The following is a 19,271-nucleotide window of genomic DNA, read 5'->3' on the forward strand; positions in this document are numbered from 1 at the left end:
GAAAGTATAAAGCTGGAGCGGAGTCTGTGGAGACGTCTGCACGCTTGGCCCCTAGGCCCTCAGCGGCTCCTCTGTCAGGCACGTCCAGCCGGGGACCAAGGCCGTCGCCACTGCCATCGGGAGGCCCGAGGGTTCGAGCTGGCGGCCAGGAGTCCGCTCAGCTGGGAAGTGCCACGTGGACCCTGGCCCCAACGGAGTGGCCAGGGGGGTGAGCCTGAAAACTGTGCAGGAGAAATGAAGTCCGGGCCCTGGGGCCGCCCAGCCCTGGACAGGAAAGCTGTGGACACTTCCCGTAGTGTTCTGCAAGGCCAGGTGTCCGCTGTCCCCCGTTCCTGCTGGGTGGTCCCTGCCCCCAGGGAAGAGCACACCCTGCTCCTGGGGCGGGACAGGGCGGTGCCATCTCCGTGCCCCCCCCTCTGGTGCTCCTGGGCCCACTCCAGGCCGTTTCCCAGGCCATTCTGTTGGGTCTTCATAATGGTGTGGGATAGTCGGTATTTTCTGGACAAAGTGATGCAGAGATCCAGAGAGGGATCGCCCTCTCAGCCCTGTGTGGTGGAAACAAGTGGGATCACTTTCTGACTTCTTCATCAAATACCTTATAAATGGAAACACAGGACTTGTAGGGTGTTTGTTTAAAAAAGTATTTCCTCTCAAAGATTCTAAGCACAGTTTAAGAGAATATGAGTGTTTTTAAGCTTGTTTTTAAAAGTAAACATTCATTGTAAAAATTAAGAAAAATTGGAAGACGCCTGTCCCTCCATTCAGAGCCATCAGTGAAATCATCCTGAGGATTCCCTCTTGTTCTGTGTGACAGGGCATGACTTGTCTCTTCTTTCTTAATGAAATTAGGGCTGTATTCTCCGTGTCGTTTTTCTAGAACATGATTATCTTGTGGTGCAGGCTGGTTTGTCATACGGATTTATTTATTTAATTAGTTGTGGTGGACATTTAGGTGGTTTCCAGTTTTTCCCTGTTATAAATGTCGCTGTGATAGATAGCAGCACACAGAAGTCTTGAGAGCATAGCTTTTCATCCTGGGATAAATTCCTACAAGTGGAGCTTCTTGAGGCTTTGATACCTGTTGCCAAGTTGGTCTCTGGGAAGAAGCCGTGACCCCATCTCCAGCCGCGGAGTGCATGGGAACGCCTGGCTCCCTGGTCTGGCGGCTCGGGGTCACCCTGTGACAGAACGTTTTGCCAACTTGAGAAAAGAGCTACTCCCTCATTTCAAGAATGTGTCTTTAAGTTGCATGACCTCATTTAGTGAGGGTGAACTTGTAAATCCTCTCTCTGCCAGCTCGACTTCCACTCCACATCCCCTGTTCCATGCACATCTTGGTCTTAAAAGCATAGAGACGTGAGCTTCTTAGCTTGCTGCTAGGGCAGGTTTGATGGGGTGGCTCGCAGGCCTGCCTCCCCTGCCTGGCTCCCTTGTGCCTCAGCTGGGCACCCAGGCACCCCAGTGCCCCGGCATCCCAGCACCCAGGCACCACAACACCCCAGGGCCCAGGCATCTCAGTGCCCCAGCATCCTAAGCACCCCAGTGACTGGGCATCCCAGCATCCCAGGGCCTGGGTACCGCAGCACCCTGGCACCTTGTACCCCAGTGCCCCAGTGGACGGGCTGAGTCACCTGGCGCTGTGGGAGACCCTAATGCCTGTTTGTTCCTCTCCCTCAGGAGCAGGAGCAGCTCTACCTACGCTCAGGTGTGGTGTCCTCCTCCACCTTCGAGCAGCCGAGTCGGCAGGTGAAGTTGTGGGTGAAGATGGTGACTCCGCTGATTAAGAACTTCTTCTGAGGATGAACAGGTGCTGCCTTGTGAGGCCACGTGTGGGTCAGGGGGTTTCCGTCCTAGCGGGGAGGGCGGTGTTCCCAGGACCCGGGGGCTCTGTTCGCGGGTCACCATGGTTGTCATTGAAGTGTTCCAGGCCTGGAGTAGATGAGGCAGCACCGCGGCTTGGGCCGGCACCATAGAGCAGGGGGCTCAGGGCAGTGCGAGCAGGAGGGACGCTCGGTGACAGGACACTGCCCTCCCGGGAGGAACCTGCCACTGGGTGCCCGGAGCCTCTAGTTGTGGCCCACAGAGGCATGGAGCGGGGTGGCCCTGGGCTGCTGCTTGGCTGGGCCGTCGCCTGGAGGCCGGGCAGGGTGCGCCTGCCAGTGGAGGCGGTGCCTCCCCAGAGCGACCCTGCCCTCGCGCCCAGAGGGCCCCAGATGGGACCCACCTCCTGACTCCTGGGTGCGGGGGCTCTGAGGCAGGAGCACGGGGTGTGCGGCGGGGGCTTCCTTGGGTGCTGGTGCCAGGCTTCTCTCATTAAAACAGAATTGTATTTAATGTCATCTTTTAGTTTTCCCTCCATATTTTCATTACTTTTAATTTTATTCAGATCACATATAGTTGTAGAGGAAGGCGATGCTAGACCTCTGACCCCGCAGCAGTCTCCTGCCTCTCTTGCCCCTCAGCAGCCACCTTTGACTCTCTCACCTGTTTGCTCTGATCTTTACGTACTGGTCTGTATTTCTAGAGGATACGCGTATATCGGCACCCTCTCCCAGTATAAAGTCTCGTAAACCTCTCCTGCCGTCGACGTTATTCTGGTATCACACCTGACTGAAACCTTAGCCAGAGTCCCTTAGTGTCAACAAATACCCCAAACGTGTTCAAGGGTTCAGTTGCCTTATAATATTTCTTATTTTATGAAAAATTTTCCATGTGTTTGACTTGAGGTTCCAGATAAGGTCCAGACCTTGTGATGATATGGTGACACGTCACCTAAGTCTCTTTTCATCTGTGGGATCCCCTCCTTTTTTTCCTTTGTGATTTTTTTTTTTGTTGAAGAACAAACCTCTTTTTTATTGGATCTGCTTAAAACCTGGTTTGTGCCACCTTCTCACAGCAGGGCATCTTCAGAGCACATAGCATGCTGCCCCACCGCCCTCTGTCTCCAGAAGCAGATTTCAAAACCTTCCCGCCAATCTCTACATCTCCAGGTGCTGAACCTTGCACAGAGAAAGATCTTCCTGAGAGAAGGCCTTTGGCCCCAGGGTATGGCTGGCCCATCCTTTGTCGGGAGAGAGATTGCTTTCCTCCCTGGCAGGCACATTCCCGGAAGCCACTTCACGTGGCTCCGTCCTGAGGTTCTGTGGCTGCTGGTCCCCTTCAGGGCTCTGGAAGGTGTGGCTGGCCTGTCTGCACAGCCTGGCTGTGTGCATGGGGCCCTCCAGCATCTCCAGCCCCCCGCCAGGGCCAGCAGATCTGCAGGCTTCAGTGGATGGGAATTGGGTGGAGCGGTGGCCCTGTCTACACTGCTCTGGGGCAGCAGCACATCAGTTAACGCTGTTTGCCTTCAAACCAGTTATTAAATTGTCCTGTGGGACAATTAGGCTAGAGAAGCCAGAAGAATGTGCCAGGGCACCGGGTTTCTGTTTGGAGAGAGGCTTTCGGTAAACAGCGTTGACATTCTTGTAGACTCTGTGGGACCAGAGTCAACATTGTGCCATAGCCCAGCTTGAGCAATCGAGGCCTGTGCCCTCCATGCTCAGCTGCTCCCTTTGTCTCTGCTAACCACCTCCAGCCGTCCTGGGCCCTCCCCACACGCGCTCTCCCCCCAACCCCGGCGGCCACCCAGGAGGCAGGGGCTCCACCCCCCACAGCACCCTGGGGCCCCCGTCACTGGATTGCAACCCAAAGGTGAATCACCTCTTGGAAAGTTGGGAGGTGCAGAAGAAATTGCTGTTTTATTTCAGGCTCTACAGGCAAAATTGGAAAGCCTTCCTGTTTTGTGGTTATTACCGGGGATTACAAGTGAGTTGTCTGCTGGCTGCGGGCAGGATGAGGGGGCAGGAGTGGTTCCGATGGGACGGACAGCAGCGACCCCTCCTGGCCAGCAGGGGGGCTGCCCAGCGCCCAGGGCAGGAACCCCGCCTTCCTGCTGGGCAGCCCCAAGGCGGCTGGAGCCTGGGCTCCCTGAGGATTTGAGGGGTGTTTTTCCTTCTCTTTTGTGAGCCCCACCAGATTGTTACTCTCACAGTTAGGTCTTGGGGCTCCAGTGAGACTACTTGGAAAACAGTTCTCACAAAACTTCAGGATCATATTAAACCTTAGCTGGAGGCGGGATGTTCCTGGAGGGCCCTGCGCTCTGTGTGTGAGCCTGAGAACACCAGGGATGTCAAGCTTCCCCTGGAGCTTGCGGGCCCTGCTGCCTGCCTTCCCTGTTCCCCCAGTTTCCTGGCTCATCACTCCCTCCCCTTGACTGTGCGCCACCACCCCGGCCAATCCCGAACGGCAGCCCATTCACTTGGCTGAAATGGCCACAAGGAGGGCCCAAGGTGTCCCCTGGTCGTCCCAGGGCAGCCTGGGGACCAGCACCGTGGTGCAGCGGGCGGTGTGTGCTTGGGGCGCTTTTCCTCATCGAGTTGGGAATACAGGCGGAGGGGCTTGTCCAGATGGCGTGGGGTGGGGGTGGGGGCCGGCCCTCCCATCCCTGCTGCACTGCGTGGCCCCTGGGGAGGTCAGGACCCTCGGCCACAGTCGGGGTGTGGCAGGGGATCTCCCAACTAGGGATGTGGGGGCCATGGGGCAGGAGGAAGGGAAGGTGCCACGCCTCCTGAAAGGGAACTTATTGTGGACGCAAGCCTGTGACCTCCAAGGACACATGTTAAGGTCGTCCCAGGAACCAGGTTTGTTTTTCTGTGTGCACATGCTCAGAAAGTAGGTGTTTGAGTGGCAGAGTCGCTTCTGGAGTAGTGTGTCAGGGACAGGGAGAGAGGAGGCTTGGTCTGAATGAATCAAGAAAGGTTCTCTGGGAAGGGCACCCATGGCTGCGGACCGCCCCTCCCCGGCAGGCCTCTCCTTGTGGCATCAGGCCGGAGGCCGCGGCTGCTGAACCCACACCTCCGAGCTGCTTGTGGGAAAGGGTATGCCCTCCTGACCTCCAGGCTGCGGGGTCTGCGGGTTGGCCTCCCCGCCCTGGGCCCCTGGTGGCTGCCAGGTACTGAGCCGGAGGCGACTCCAGAGAATCAGACAAGCACAAATACGTGACTTCACTGTTTTAATCCGGCCCGTGCCCCCTCTTCCACACCGCCCCACCCTCTGGCCCGTCCACGTTGACGTGCTCTAAAGTGTCTGGCTTACTTAGGGGAACAAAAAGTGACCATCAGTTCCTGTAAGAATAGGTAGCAGTGGCAAGTCTGAGTTTCTAACATCATCTTGAAATTGTGGTTCGGACGTGACCTGGGGACCCGGGGTTCCAGCTGCACTAGACCTGTAAGAGCAGGGCCACGGCCGCCAGGATCCACTTGGCTGCCTTCTCTTTGGTCTTGAGGTTAAAGGTCCAGACGTAGGTGGGGCCGCGGATGCGTGTTTTGTACACGGGACACTCATAGATGTTCTTGGTCTCCATGCGGTCCACAGGGATGGCTTTGATGAAGATGACGGGCATGGCTGGCGTCAGCTCCTTCAGCCTGGCTTCGGCGATGACTCCGGTCTGGGTGTCCCAGCGAGCTCCTGTAGGACGGCACGGCGAGGTCAGCGTGGCCATGGGGCCGTGCCAGCGGCGAGCCAGGGCCAGCTGTGGGGGGGGGAACGCCAGGGGCTGGACCTGCGCAGGAGCGGCTTGTGGGGGGGCTGTGGGCAGAGGACCCGGAGGGGGTGCTGCGGCCCCACTGTGTGCCTCTGAGGGACAGCTCTGCCTCAAGCTCTCGGGGCCACCGTGTACATGTGTAGTGTCTTCAGAACCTGTCCGTCAGCCTCCTCAGCCTCAGGGGCAGGAAGCGGTGGTTGCGGCTGAAAGTCACAGGAGGTGTGCATCGTCCAGCTTGTGTGCACGCGCAGCGCCCGCGAGCATATATGCACACGCACACGGATCTTTGATTTGCCTTTAACCAGACTGCTATCGTTTTTACTCACCCTGTTAATGGTGTTTGTGTTTCCTGTCTGTCATTCCAAAATAAACATGGGGAGCGGCCTCTGCTGTGCTTGTCTCTGATGTGGGGACTGGGGAGCCCTGAGCGCTTGCTGGCTAAGCCCTGACACCCCCACAGGTAAGGGGGTGGCATCAGTCCCTGAGTGGGACGGTTTGTGGTGGAAAAGCTGTCACTCAGCTCAGCGGGTCTGAGGGAACAGGCCTCTGCAGGATGGGGGTGAGGGGCGGGCGTCCCCCTCCCCACTACTGCTCGGCCAGGCCACGGTGGGGGTGTGGGGGGCAGGAGCGCTGGCGCCCCTAGACATCCGTCTGCCCCAGGCTTCCTGCTCCTGGAGCCCTCATCGCCCCGAGACAGGTGCTCACACCTGAGGACGCACCTGCTGTTTCTGGCCAAGCAGAGCAGCCTGGTTGCCCGGTGTGGCGTGTTCTGTCCCCAGACTGGGCACATTCTCTGAGTCGCGCCACCGCCTCCACCAGCGTCAAGCCTTGAGCTGACGCGCCCCTTCTGTGTGCTTCTCCCACCCGTCCCCTCAGCTCGTCCCTGTCCCCAGCCCAGCAGGTCAGGCTCTGGAAGCCTTCTCAGACCGGCACCGTCGTTACCTTCCATGAAGAGCCCGTACACATAGGAGCCCTCTCGGGGCGGTGCCGTCATGTCCTCCCGGTTCTTTTTGGTCACTTCCACAGACAGACACATCTTGTCCAGTGGCCACTCGTTCTTCCTGGCCATGGACTGCATGATGGCCGTGAGGAAGGACTGGGGGTTGAAGAAGCCGGCCAGCCACACGGTGGTGGGCAGGGCGAAGTCCGTCGTCCAGGCCTCGAGCTCCTGTGGAAACGCACCTCAGCAGAGCCTGGTACCTACCCGCTCCATGAATGAGGGGATGGGGAGGGGAGGGCCTCGAGAGGGCCTCACACTAGGGCACAAGGACTCGGGGGCCCAGAGGAGGCTGTGACCAGGCCGCTCCCCTGACGGGCGCCCTGGCGCTTCGGGCTCCGGCTGAGAGGGCCTGTCGGTGATGGAAACTGCTCCCACCTCCGCCGCCCTTTCCTCCCTCCTGCAGGAAGCGCCTGCATTGCCGGGCGTCTGTGTGGCGTGGGCCAGCCCTTCCGGCCCTGCTCTGACAAAGGCCAGGCTGGTGGGGGCCTCTAGGCTTCTGGCGGGGACACATGCTCCCTCTTCACCACCGTGGTCCTGCCGGCCCGGGGGTTGGGAGGGCATCTGCCGTGACGCCTGGGGAGACCGTCCTTACCCTGATGCGGAGCAGCAGGTCCGCGTACCAGGCCGCCAGGCCCATCATGGAGGGGTAGGCCCGGGCCACCCACGGGTCGGGCACGGTGTCATAGAACAGCGCCATGGACAGGTCTTCCATGTCGGTCGTGATGGTCAGCTCTCCCTAAGAGACACGGAGGGGGCGCTGGGGGCCCAGGCAGTGCCCTGCGCCTGCTTTCTCCCACCCCGTCCACGCCGTCGGAGGTCGAGAGGAGGCTGACAGAGCCTGGGGGTGCGCCCTCCGACCAGGGAACCCAGAGGGGGAGGCAGTCCCACGGCGCCCAGGACCCAGCTGAGGTGGGAGGTCAGCTTGCAGCGGCCCGCTCGCCCCCTCCACTGTGTCCCTGGGTCCTGAGTGACCTGCATGCTGTCACCTTCAGCCCCAGGCTTAGCTCCTTCAGCGAGCGGCGCATCTCGTTGGTCAGGATGTTCATTCTCTCGCACTCCTGGAAGGCCACCACCACATAGGGGGTCTTCTCGGCCGCCTTGGCCATGATCTCAGCCATGTTGAACATCTCCGGGACCTTCTCCAGGATCTCCTCCAGCACGGCTTTCACCTGGACATCAGTCCCCAAGAGGCTGTGTCACCGCCCGCACCTGCCCACCACCCAGACGTCCATGGCGAGGGCTCCCGGAGCAGAGGGCAGTGGAGTCACCTGAGAATCAGGGTCAGGGACGTGCAGCCACGTGTCTGGCAAGAGGAGGGGATCTTGCCCAACAGGCTGTGACTATCCTGGTCCTGTCGCCAAGGCCGTGGGACTGAGGCCATGGCAGCCGCCGCCCGCCCAGCCTGGCACCCTCAGACATTCCCGGGTGCATGGGTTTCAGTCCTTAGACCAAGAAAGGGTCCCGAGGCCTCCCAGCACTGAGGGTCTTTTTCGGTGAGCCCAATACCCAGCTGGCTGTGAACTTGTCCAGAATGTCCTGACCTGCCTCAAGGTGTTCATGGCTCACGAGACCTGCACAGGAACCCAGACCGTGAGGATGGATTAAAAGCTCTGCACTAGAGTTTTTCTGCTTGGACGAGCCCTCTGTGGTCTTCAGGCTCATGGGGAGGGACTGTTCTGATGGTCTAGGCTGTGGGGCTGCCGCCGGTTTCTGGGGGTCCTGGGCCCCACCCTCTGCCTGCCCCGGACTGGGGATTAAGGCTCCTGCCTTTTCCTCTCGAGATACGCCAGTGCCCGCTCCCGAGTCGGTCTCTTTGGGCTGCATTTCCAGGACAGTACGGAACAGCTTCTCTGACGTGACTGTCAGGAAGCCAATCTCTGCGTTGGGGTGCAGGCCGTACAGGTAGGGACTCTCGGGGGGCAGGTTCTCGTCGATGTACTCGTGGTAGCCCTGCAAAGGGGCGGCCGGTGAGCAGGCTGCCGGTGTGGAGCTGTGCACGCGGGAACCTGTGTCTACTGTCCTGAAGCATTTCTGACCGGAGCGTCCCGTCCACGTCTTGCCCTCTGTTCGACCCCCACTAGTTCTCTAAGCCCCTCGTTGGCTGCCCCCCGGCCATGCGAACGTCCCCACGCCTCCTCCCCAGAGGCTGTTCTGACCGCCTCTCATTTTGCTGGTCTCTTGCTCGGTTACCCATCCTCTGTGACGCCAGGCTGGCCCTGGAGCTGCAGGATGAGCTCCTGTCCCCGAGAGCCCCCCTCACCTTGTAATCCAGGTTGGGGGGGATCTGAAAGCCCGGGGCCAGCAGGATCTCGCCCTCCAGCATCTCCGCCCGGACATACTCTCCCAAGTACGTCCTGCAGAGCCGGCGGTCCCAGTCATCCGTGATGTGGCCGCCGTACATGATTTCTCCAAACAGGTAGCGGAGGTCGTCCCAGGGCACCTAAGGACGGACGGAAGTGGTTAGAAGTACCCCCACCCCTTCGGGGTCTAAGAACCCACGATCAGCTGTCACCCCAGCCTGGCCCACCGTCCAAGGCTCGCCTTCCTCCCCTGTCCGCCAGCGTCCTACTCGGCAGCTGGAGCCTCCTTGGCGGTCTCCTGCCTCTGGCTCCTCTGACGAGGGCCGCCCCCTGCTCCCCTTCACCTGCAGCCTGGCCTCTGCCAGGACCGGGAGCGGGACCTCCAGGCCCACCCTGCAGCCCCCGTTAGCTCCCTTGTGTGGGCCTCCTGTCATCCCTGCTCGGAAGCGAGCAGTCACCCGTGACTCTGCGCCAGCCGCCTGGCCAAAGCCCTTTCACTCCACGGAGACTGGGTGTTGACGGTCGGCCACCATTTCTGTTGGCCACGGAGTCCCGCCGGTCACACCTTCACGATGTCTCCATCCAGTGGGCCGATCTGGTCCTGCTGAGCTTGCCTGGCTCCGCGTCTCCTTGCTTGTCGCCCGGTTCCCAGCAGCTTCGTGCAGCTGCGTGCCTGCAGGGCCGTGTGGCACGGGCAGCATCGTGGGCGCCCGGAGCGCGGCCACCTGACCTCGCGCCCAGCCGGGCCCTCGGCTCTCCACCACCACCGTCTGAAGCCCACTCACGGGCCGGGTGGGCCGCACCGCGGGAGCCACACACGGCAGTCACACGTGGAATTTCAAATTTGGGAGCAGCCACGTAAGGGTGTTTCAACAGATGGTCGGCGTACAAGGCATTAGTAAGGTATTTCTCTCTTCGTCTACACTGAGCTCTCGCAGTCTGGCACGTAGCTTACGCAGTTTGGACGCTGTGCGTGCGTGGCTGGTCCTGCTCCTGCCCTGGGCGGTGCAGGCGGGTAGCCTCCTGACACCGTTTATTGAGGAATGAACTTGGGCATTTAGCAGCTGCCTCATTTGGTCTCTTGAATTTTGCTCAAAATGTTAATATTCACTAAATTGTCATTTTGTGACTTAAACTCTGTCCTTTGCCTGGTTGTCCTGGGTACATGCTGAGCTGCTTTTACTGCATTTTACCTGTTTGCTTCGGGGACAGCTCACTTCCTCAGAGAGGCGGGCTGGGCACAGGCCCCTCTGGCCCCCGGGGCTGCCCTTCCCTGCCTTCCCTACGGGGCAGGGGCCATGGTGCTGACAGGCAGTTGCCGACGGAGTCCCGGAGCACTCGTCAGGGACCGGGCAGTGGGTCCCCCCCGAGAGTTGCCTGAGTTGGGTCTGTGCTTGGGTGTGGGAGCTCTGGGCGACCCCTCTGTTGGAGGGACAGAACCATGGGACGTGGACCATGTCCTCGCAGGCAGTCACTTATGTGGTTGAGGCCGTGAGCTCGGACGGAGGCAGGGTCCCTGCTCGCAGGACCCATGTGTATCGTTTACTCCTGTCCTGCCTGTCGCTGAAGCTCATGCTCTGTGTTCTCGAGCAGTTTCCCACCGACCTGGGCTTGTGTATGTGGATGATGGGCGAGCGTCTGAATAAATGTCTTCAAAAAGCTCTAGCACGACTGTCCCACACGAATCTCCCCAGAAATGTCTCTAACCACACTCCTTCACGGCTGCTCCCCGGCATCTGTTCCTCGGGGATGGGGGAGTGGACCCCCCACCTGCCCTCCGTCCTCCCACCTGCAGGTAGGCATCAGCGCCCCTTCCCCAGGATAGCTGCCCGCTGGTCCTTCTGCCCTCTTGCCTCCTCTGGGGGGAACTGAGCCTGTGAACCATGTGCCGGGCTCAGAGTTGGGTGATGGCAGCGCGTTGGGGGCCCGGGGAGCGGTGGGGTTGGTCCTCAGGGGTCGGCAGGCCTTCTCGGCCGCCTGTGGGGAAGGCCAGGGAGGGGTGAGTGGGCAGGGCTGTGCTCGCCGGCCCGGGTCTCTCTTGCCTCCGCCCAGCTCTTGAACTTTTTAGGGCAGCGCAGGAAACAGGTGGGTGTCCTGAGACCAGCAGCCCTGGGCCTGGCAGGGCACTTTCCTCACCTGGACCCCAAAACTTGAGGCCAGGTGTCCAGGAGGTCTCAGCTAGTGAGATGCAGAGCTGGGCTTCAAGCCCAGGGCCCCGGCCCCCAGCACCGTTGGCGACCGTGGTGCTGCCTGGTCTCACTGATTGGCCCTCCCGCCACCCGCCCCATCGGGTGTCACAGGCGCCGTGCCGCCATCCTGTCACTGCGGATTCAGGGCCCAGTGAGGAGGAGCAGAGGCTCATGGGCCGCCTAGGGGGTCACAGCGGTGGGGCCGTGTCTGCCCCAGGCTCTCTGGGAGTCAGATTCCGAGAGGGACCGGATGACAGTCGTCATATCAGCCTGCTGGGGGTCTCAGGGGCCTCTTGCTTTTGGGTTTTCCTGGGCCTAGGACTCCTCTGTCCTTCCTAAGCACGAGGCGTTGTCGGGGGTGGACGTGTGGGCGGAGGACCCTGCCAGGCACAGGCACCCTACCTTGGTGTTGGCCTCCAGGTAGTTGTAGAGCACGTTGATGGAGATGGTGAGGTCCCCATTGTTGAACGGGTACGACCTGTTCCAGCCCTGAGCCCCAAACTTGCGCCTCTCGGCCACCACGGCATGGAAGTAGCACAGGGCGAAGAGGATGCACTTGAACTCAGTCTCCTTGCTGCACATCTCCAGGGTGTCCTGCGGGAGGGCACAGGCTGGGACCCGCGTCCCGCCCCTGCCAGCTGCCTTGCTGGGGGCGGGAGGGGCGAGGGGGCGGCCCCGGGGTAGGGGAGAGAATGCTCTCTGGTCCTGACTTATTTCAGAAAACGCAGTTCTATTGTTAAAATATTCCCAAGCACAGGACATCCCGGGATTTCTTAAACGAGAAGTGCTGTCCCTCGGCAGTGGTCAGCGCTCCTCACAGCGAGCACCCGGGCAGTAGCCCAGACTCTCTAGGAGCCATGGCGAGCTGTGCGTTCTTGGCCAATGTGCTCCGTAACCAGATCTTTGTAGGTGTCCTCAGACGGGGTGGGTGTCTTCCTTTAAGAGGTTGTAGACTCCACTTGGGACGTACCTGTGTGCACCAGAAGGTTCTGGTGCAGAACAGATCAGATGCCGAGAGAACGAAGGTAGATGCTAGGAGCTTGCAGGAGGGTCAGGGCCGCCCAGGGGACAGCGCGCAAGGTGGTGGTGTGACGGGGAGCGAGGCGTGGGCCTTGGGAGCTGCCCCCCTGAAGGAGGTAGGGGCCCACAGGGCGCTGCCAGAGAGGGGCCCCCTGGGAGGAGGCACTACAGCCCTGTCCACAGCACTCCCCAGCCGGGCCCCTTCCTGCGGGGCTCCCACTAACCCAGGACCCGCACTGCATTTACCTGTGCGGACTCGCAGGTCATGAAATGGATTAAAAATACGCGCTTGTGTTTTTAAAGCTCTAACTCGAGCACATTTCACACTGTGTGCCTCAGTCTTCCAGGGACACGTGGACTCTGTGGCGCGAGGGGTGTGCGTGCGTGCGCTGCGGGTGGCACGGAGCGGCGAGGACCAGCGTGGAGCCGTCCTCAGGGTTCAGAGCCTGCTCCCGGCAGTGCGGGCCCCGAGGGTCTCTGTCTGTGACCCGAGGGCACTCGGCCTGGGGGCCTCCCCAGGGACACGGGCCCAGAGGGGGAGGCCGCCTCACCTGGGTGAAGAGGTCCAGAGCCTTGTGCAGGTTGGCGTGCATGCCCGTGGGCGGCTCGTTGGTGATTTTGATGGCGTTTTCCAGGATGCCCTGGGGGATGATGTGGGACTCGGGGCTGGGGGCGGGCTCGGCGCTGATGAACACGCGGTAGTCCTCGTGGCTGCCCAGGCTGTAGCGCTCCACCTTCTTGTCCAGGGTGCCCAGCCACCGCGCCACTAGGTGGATGTTCTGTGGCCAAGGCCGGGGCTTAGCGCCCGCACGTCCCTCCCCTCCCCGGTGGCGTCCCCAGCAGGGCTCTGGGCAATGCCCGCTGTCCGCCCCTCCCCGGGAGCGCTGCCGCCGAGCCACTGCAGCCTAGGAGTCAGTTCTGCTCAGTGAATCCCAGACCTCCAGCCTGCAGGCCTGTCCCCCGCACCTGCAGAATGACCCAGTGTCCCATCTCCGCAGCCATGTCCAGAGCGTCCTCGGCCACCACCTCCTGCCCCTGCCCCAGGGACACGTTGTGCAGTTTCCCGTTGTCTATGGTAAATCCCAGCTTTTTTCCTGAAGGAAAGAACAGAAGAGTGTGGGGCTGCTGACAGAGGCTGCGGCTCGGCCCTCCACCCGGGGGATCCCCCACCCCACTTTGTTTGGTATTGTGGTAAAAAACACGTAACATCAAATCTGCCAATTTATTTTATTTTTTTTTAAGATTTATTTATTTATTCATTCAGAGAGAGAGAGAGAGAGAGAGAGAGAGAGAGGCAGAGACACAGGCAGAGGGAGAAGCAGGCTCCATGCAGGGAGTCCGATGTGGGACTCGATCCCGGGTCTCCAGGATCACACCCCGGGCTGCAGGCGGCGCCAAACCGCTGCGCCACGGGGGCTGCCCAAATCTGTCAATTTAAAACCCGTGTTAAAGTGTTCAGTTCAGGGACATTTAACACATGGACCACGTTGGTTCCAGCACTTTCCCATCACCCCAGCAGGATGCCCCACCCCAGCGTCTCCCTGCGGCCCCTGGCCACCTGCTCTGTGTCTAAGGATTCACCTCTGGGTGTTCCAGATACACGGACCTGTGTACCGTGGGGCCTTCGTGTTTGGCTGGGATCCCTCTCAGCACAGTGTTTTCTGGTCTGCCCATGTGGCCGTGCGTGTGGCACCTCGTTCTGATGTCCGGGCACCATCCCATTGCGTGGCTCTACCATGGTGGGATTAGCCACTCACCAGTTGATGGACATTGGCTTTTATCTGCCTTTTGGCTATTGTCAATGGACAGCCCTGTGAAGGACGCTCTTGAACACCTGTTTATGGGGCACCTGGGGGGCTCGGAGGTTGAGTGTCTGCCTTCGGCTTAGGGCATGATCCTGCAATCCTGGGATCGAGTCCCGCATCAGGCTCCCCGCAGAGAGCCTGCTTCTCCCTCTGCCTGTCTCTCTCTCTGCCTCGCTCTCTGTGTCTCTCATGAATAAATGAATAAAATCTTAAAAAAAAAAAAGTAACCCCTGTTTGCATTCTTGGGACGTGACCAGCCGTGGGATTGCTGGGTCACAAGGTGACGGCCTGCCTTCCATGCATGACGTCCTCTCCCGGGCCCGCGGGCAACACTGACTCTGGTTTCTGCTTACCCCGCCCGTGCTCACCAGTTTCCGGGCTTCTGCCAAGAGCTGTCTTAGCGGGTGTGTAGGGCACCCCACCGGGGCTCTGAGGTGCACTCCCCGGCTAGCGGTGCTGTGGCTGCTCCTTTCTGAGCCCTGCCTGGCCGGCAACACTTACCAAGGGCTTCCACATCCTTCAGGGGGTCAACGCCCGGGGAAAGGATGAAGAAGATCGGAGTAGAGGGGCTGCTCTCCTCGTAGGACTTGGAGAACTCGACGCTCCGGCCCTCCACGAACTTGCTGCCCATCTTCTCCTCCACGAAGTTCCTGAGGGAGATGCGCTTGATTAGACCCAAAGGCAAGGGGGACATGGTGGGCTGGGACCCCAGGGGGAAGGGCCCTTTCCTTGATGGGCTTTCTTTTCTTTTACTTATTATATTTTTTAATATTTTATATTATTTTTATTTTTTAAAGATTTATTAATTTTATTTATTTATTTATTTATTTATTTATTTATTTATTAATATATTTATTTACTTATTCATAAGAGACACAGAAAGAGGCAGAGAGGCAGGTTCCCACAGGGAGCCTGATGCGGGACTCAATCCCAGGGTGGGAGATCATGCCTGAGCCAAAGGCAGACATTCAACCACTGAGCCACCCAAGCGTCCCAAGATTTATTAATTTTAGAGAGAGGGAGATAGCACACATGCAAGCGGGGGGTGAGGGGAAGCTCAGCGAGAGAGGGAGAGAGAATCCTAAGCAGACTCCTTGCTGAGTGCAGAGCCTTACGCAGGCCTCTCATGACCCTGAGATCGTGACCTGAGCTGAAATCAAGAGATGCTTAACCAACTATGCCACCCAGGCTCCCCTTAAAGATTTTATTTCTAAGTAATCTCTACACACAATGTGGGGCTCAGACTCACGCCCCCTGAGATCAAGTTACATGCTCCTCTGGCCAAGCCAGCCGTGTGCCCCTCTTGGTGGATTTTCTCAAGCAAAGCAAGTCTCAGGCCCGAAGGCCGTCTTTTCCGGGGCTTTCCTCTTTGCCAGGGAAGGGTGTGCAGGGGGAGCAGGTGCTTCCCGTCTTGGTGGTCTGTGCAGTGAGTGCCCTCTGTCCCTGCTGGGCCCTGCGAGGCCTCCATGTGAGCAGGGGAGAGGCTCCCGGGTCACCTGGGAGGGAACAAGCCTCAAGGGGACCCCAACCCAGGGCATTCCAGGTGAGCACACCCCACGCCAGGGGACCCCTGGGTCCTTCCAGCACATAGTGTGCCCTAGGTACACGTTTGCTGTTATATCATTCACGGTGGCTTTGGATTTCCTGGATTTTAAGCTGCACGGCCCCTAGGGCATTAGCAAGGGAAAGCAGCCTTTCCTGACACTACAGAAAATGTCCGGGAGTGCGGTTTGGGGTCGCCCAGGCCTCTGCAAGCTCACTGAGGCTCTCGCAGTCTGGGGTGCTTCCATTGGGGCGTCCGTGTGCCTTCACCCATGTGGACTGAGGGGACGCACCACAGCGTGCTGGGGGCCCTGGCCCAGACCCCTGACCACACTCCGCTCCCCCCGGGGGTGACTTCCCTGCCGTGGTGGCCAGGCGTCCTTCCTTTGGCCTTTCCCAAACTTTGTCCAGACTTCCTCCAGCATGAGGCTCCTCCCTCCACCTCCTGCTGCCCTGCCCATGACCCACCACCAAACAGCAAAACAGACTCGTCTGCGCACAACTGGGGCATGGGAGTCGGGCCTCTGCGTCGTCAGAGGGGAGTTCCGTTAGGGATGCAGGCGTCTGGCAGGGCCGCTAGGACCAAGAAAAGGCTAAGATCCCACATCGTGTCGGAGAACGGGCACTGGGCTTGGTTCCTTGTCTGCCTCGTCTGCCTTCCCGTGGTGTCCCCGTCCTCCCGAGTCGGCCCCGGGTTGGGAGGAGGGAAACCCTGTCCAGTCCAGGAGAGGGTGGCGAGGACGCCTCAGATGTCACCCGCGGGGACCTGCAGTGTTGTGTGGTGTCGAGGCCCCGCGGGGCCTCCCTCCCTCCCCCCTCCGCCCCCAAGGGCGCCACACTCACTTGACGGCGTAGGTCATGCGGTCTGGGCGCATGCACCTCACCATGCACAGCTTCTGCAGGGCCGTCTTGTTCTTCCACTCCTTGGGGAAGATTTCCTTCTCCGGGGCTTCCGATTCCACCAGCTTCTTCCACCGCTTGGCAGACCCTTCAATGTCGCTGTCCAGGTTCTTGAACTCGTCCATCTCCGACAGAGCCTGGGGGCAGGCGGCCTTTCAGCTCCCCCCGCGCCCCCTGCCCAGTGCTGGGAGAGGGTGGGCCGCCGGGCCTGGCCCTAAAATGAGCTGCCGGCGCCACTGAGGGCCAGGACCGTGGGTGGAGGCTCTAGTGCAGGCAGGTGACCCCGCTGTCCTCCAGGGGGCTGGGGGATGGGGCCGGTCCCATTGCAGGGGCTTTCTGCCCCCACACGGAGGGCCCAGGGGTGCGCCCAGATGGGAGGAACTACCTCGACACTTGCACTGCCCGGGGTCAGGAGGTGGGGGCGGTGGTGGCCCAGGGACCCCTGGACCCGCCCTGGGGCCTGTCGTGGCTCAGCCTCTGGGGCCGCGTGTGCGTCGGAATGACCAGTGACCCTTGTGTTTGAACAGGAAAGTAGTTTCCCGCGAGTGCAGGAGCCCTCTGGGGCCTCCCCGGTTCGCGGGGTGTTCAGCGGCAGCGGTAGCACCTTGTGAACCTCCCCGGGGTGAGCACCGGGCCCCCCGCAACAGGGGGAGCGTGCACAGCATCGGGTCCCAACACCAACCTTGATGCCACCCCATCCCTGGTGCTGCAGGAAGTCCACCGGAGACAGGACCCCCGCCTTGAAAGGGAACCGCAAGAGAAAGTCCAACTCGACCGGGTTCAGCTCTTTCTTCATGGACAAGACCTGAGGGACCGTGGGGGCCGCTCAGCATCATCCCACAACAGTCCCTGGCAGGAGCGAGGGGTGAGGCTGAGGCGCTCTCCCCCCTGACCCTGCGGGGGAACCACTGTCCTGCCCCCTGGGTCCGGGCGAAACCTTGTATTCACCTTGGTTTGTCGTTGTGTCTTTTTATTTATTTATTTATTTATTTATTTATTTATTTATTTATTTATCGTTGTGTTTTTAAATTATGGTAAAATACGCATGACCACTTACGGTGTTAGCCCTATTAAAGTATGAAATTGTGGTAACTTCATGTGCACAGCCCTCACCGCTGTCTAGAACCAGGGCGTGTCCATCCCCCCAGAGGGAAGCCCCTGAGCAGCGCCCCCCGACCTGTCCCCCGCCGCGGGCGCCCCAGGTCTGGCTCTGTCTGTCGATCTGCCTGTTGTGCCTGTTCCGTGTCCAGGGAATCCTACAGATGCGGCCTTGCCCGTCTGGCTCCTTCCACCCCGTGTCTCTGAGGTTCATCCACACCCTGGCGGCTGTCAGAGCCGCAACGTTCCGTTGCGGGGAGAGACCACGTCTTGTTTATCTGCTTGTCCTCCAGTGGACATTTGGGCCGTGTCCGCCTTGTGGCATGTGTGAGCAGAGCTGCTGTGAACGTTTGCACACTAATCTTTGGGGCACCTACATTTCCTGGGGGGTTTTCTGGGTCACGTTCTGTGTCGCCTTGTCACCTGTGTGCACCAGCTCTCTGGGCGTCCAGCAGGCCGGGTCTCAGCCCCTGGGAAGTGGCACGACCGCTGCGTCCCAGGTGGACAGCAGGGGAGCCCGGGCGTCGTGCAAAGGCACCCACGCGGCAGAGCAAAGGCTTTCACCTGAGTCAGACTCCCGTTCCTTCTCTCTCTCTCTCTCTCTCTCTCTTTTTTTTTTTTTGGTCAAAAGAAAAACATCTTTGAAAATCTAGGGGGGGAACACCAAGGAGATATCCTGATGCCCTCTCAGCGGGGAGAGGACTCACAGAGGGGCTGCCATTCAGGGATTCATGGATAAAGGAAAACCCTGACCTGGATCCTGACTCGCAGTTTGAGTCTGGATGGAAACAGCCTTCCAGAAGTTGGTGTTTCCCACCGTGCTTACAGGACAGAGTGAACCACACGGAGGGGCTGTTTCTTTTTTCCTTTTTAAAAAACAGGCTCCCTGTGGGGAGCCCAATGTGGGACTCCATCCCGGGATCACAACCTGAGCCACCCAGGTGCCCCTTATCTCAGGATTTTTTTTTTTAAGATTTTATTTATTTATTCATGAAAGACACACAGAGAGAGACACAGGGAGAGACAGAAGCAGGCTCCATGCAAGGAGCCTGATGTGGGACTCGATCCCAGGTCTTCAGGATCACACCCCGGGCTGCAGGCGGCACTAAACCGCTGTGCCACTGGGGCTGCCCGGGGGCTGTTTCATCTACTTCATGGAACACAAATCTGAACTACTCCAGCCAGTCTGTATGAACAAGAGGAATGTTTATTCCTTTGTACCTGTATCTCCTTAAGAATTAGCACTGGGCGTCCATGGTGGTTAACCACCGGCTGCCCACCAGGCAGTACGGACACGTAACAGGATGACGTGTCTGTAAAATTCTCCGTAACGGGTCCCCCCCTTCAGGGGCTCCCACTTAACACTGGCCTGATGGCAACTAAAGATTAGGGTGCGAGCATATCCCACAGCAGCGGCGGCAGCAGGAAGGGCATCACCTGGGAACCTGCCTCGTGGACGAGCCCTCCTGCGCCGGGGCCACGAGCTTGGAGCAGGGAGGCCCGACCCACCTGGAAGGCCACCTGGGCCAGGAAGATGAGCTTGTCCCGTTCAAAGAGCCCGCGGGCCGTGTACATGTAGACCGAGTAGGTGATCTCATCCGTCAGGTTCATCACCCGCTGCTTGACCTCCTTGGCGGGGGTGGTCTTCTGGATGGCCTTCTCGAACACCACGTTGAAGGCCTGGGGAGCGGGCGCGTGGAGGCTTGGGGGGCTGGACTGTGAGGCCGCCCAGGCTGCCCGCCAGGGTTCTAGTTTGTTTCTGTGGCGGGTGGGGGTCTGGGGCACCAGGGGAGGGGCCCCTCGCCGGGGTGCTGGCCCCAGGGCGGATCCCGTGCA

General features: G+C 59.8%; 2 protein-coding genes across 25 annotated transcripts in view; one reads left to right on the forward strand and one right to left on the reverse strand.

The window, feature by feature from the left end:
• Positions 1 to 5,965, forward strand: part of PGS1 (phosphatidylglycerophosphate synthase 1) — a 36,893-nt gene extending 30,928 nt beyond the window's left edge. For 9 of the 22 annotated variants that reach the window (XM_072781803.1, XM_072781806.1, XM_072781809.1 and 6 more), the window contains 2 exons: positions 1,678 to 1,807; positions 5,413 to 5,965. In XM_072781803.1, coding sequence (XP_072637904.1) covers positions 1,678 to 1,797 — 120 coding nt within the window. In that variant the 3' untranslated portion in view covers positions 1,798 to 1,807; positions 5,413 to 5,965. The other 13 variants (XM_072781811.1, XM_072781814.1, XM_072781818.1 and 10 more) reach the window with 10 other exon arrangements.
• Positions 5,034 to 19,271, reverse strand: part of DNAH17 (dynein axonemal heavy chain 17) — a 96,033-nt gene continuing 81,795 nt past the window's right edge. For all 3 annotated transcript variants that reach the window (XM_072781800.1, XM_072781801.1, XM_072781802.1), the window contains 13 exons: positions 18,945 to 19,115; positions 17,020 to 17,142; positions 16,281 to 16,474; positions 14,397 to 14,545; positions 13,057 to 13,184; positions 12,642 to 12,869; positions 11,473 to 11,664; positions 8,842 to 9,021; positions 8,349 to 8,531; positions 7,568 to 7,750; positions 7,174 to 7,317; positions 6,524 to 6,749; positions 5,034 to 5,505 (listed from right to left, as the gene is read on the reverse strand). In XM_072781800.1, the coding sequence (XP_072637901.1) occupies positions 5,258 to 5,505; positions 6,524 to 6,749; positions 7,174 to 7,317; positions 7,568 to 7,750; positions 8,349 to 8,531; positions 8,842 to 9,021; positions 11,473 to 11,664; positions 12,642 to 12,869; positions 13,057 to 13,184; positions 14,397 to 14,545; positions 16,281 to 16,474; positions 17,020 to 17,142; positions 18,945 to 19,115 (2,349 nt within the window). In that variant the 3' untranslated portion in view covers positions 5,034 to 5,257. The remainder of the gene's footprint in view (positions 5,506 to 6,523; positions 6,750 to 7,173; positions 7,318 to 7,567; positions 7,751 to 8,348; positions 8,532 to 8,841; positions 9,022 to 11,472; positions 11,665 to 12,641; positions 12,870 to 13,056; positions 13,185 to 14,396; positions 14,546 to 16,280; positions 16,475 to 17,019; positions 17,143 to 18,944; positions 19,116 to 19,271) is intronic.

This window comes from Canis lupus, chromosome 16 (genome assembly GCF_048164855.1).
Source record: "Canis lupus baileyi chromosome 16, mCanLup2.hap1, whole genome shotgun sequence".
In the NCBI taxonomy this organism is placed as follows: Eukaryota; Metazoa; Chordata; class Mammalia; order Carnivora; family Canidae; genus Canis; species Canis lupus.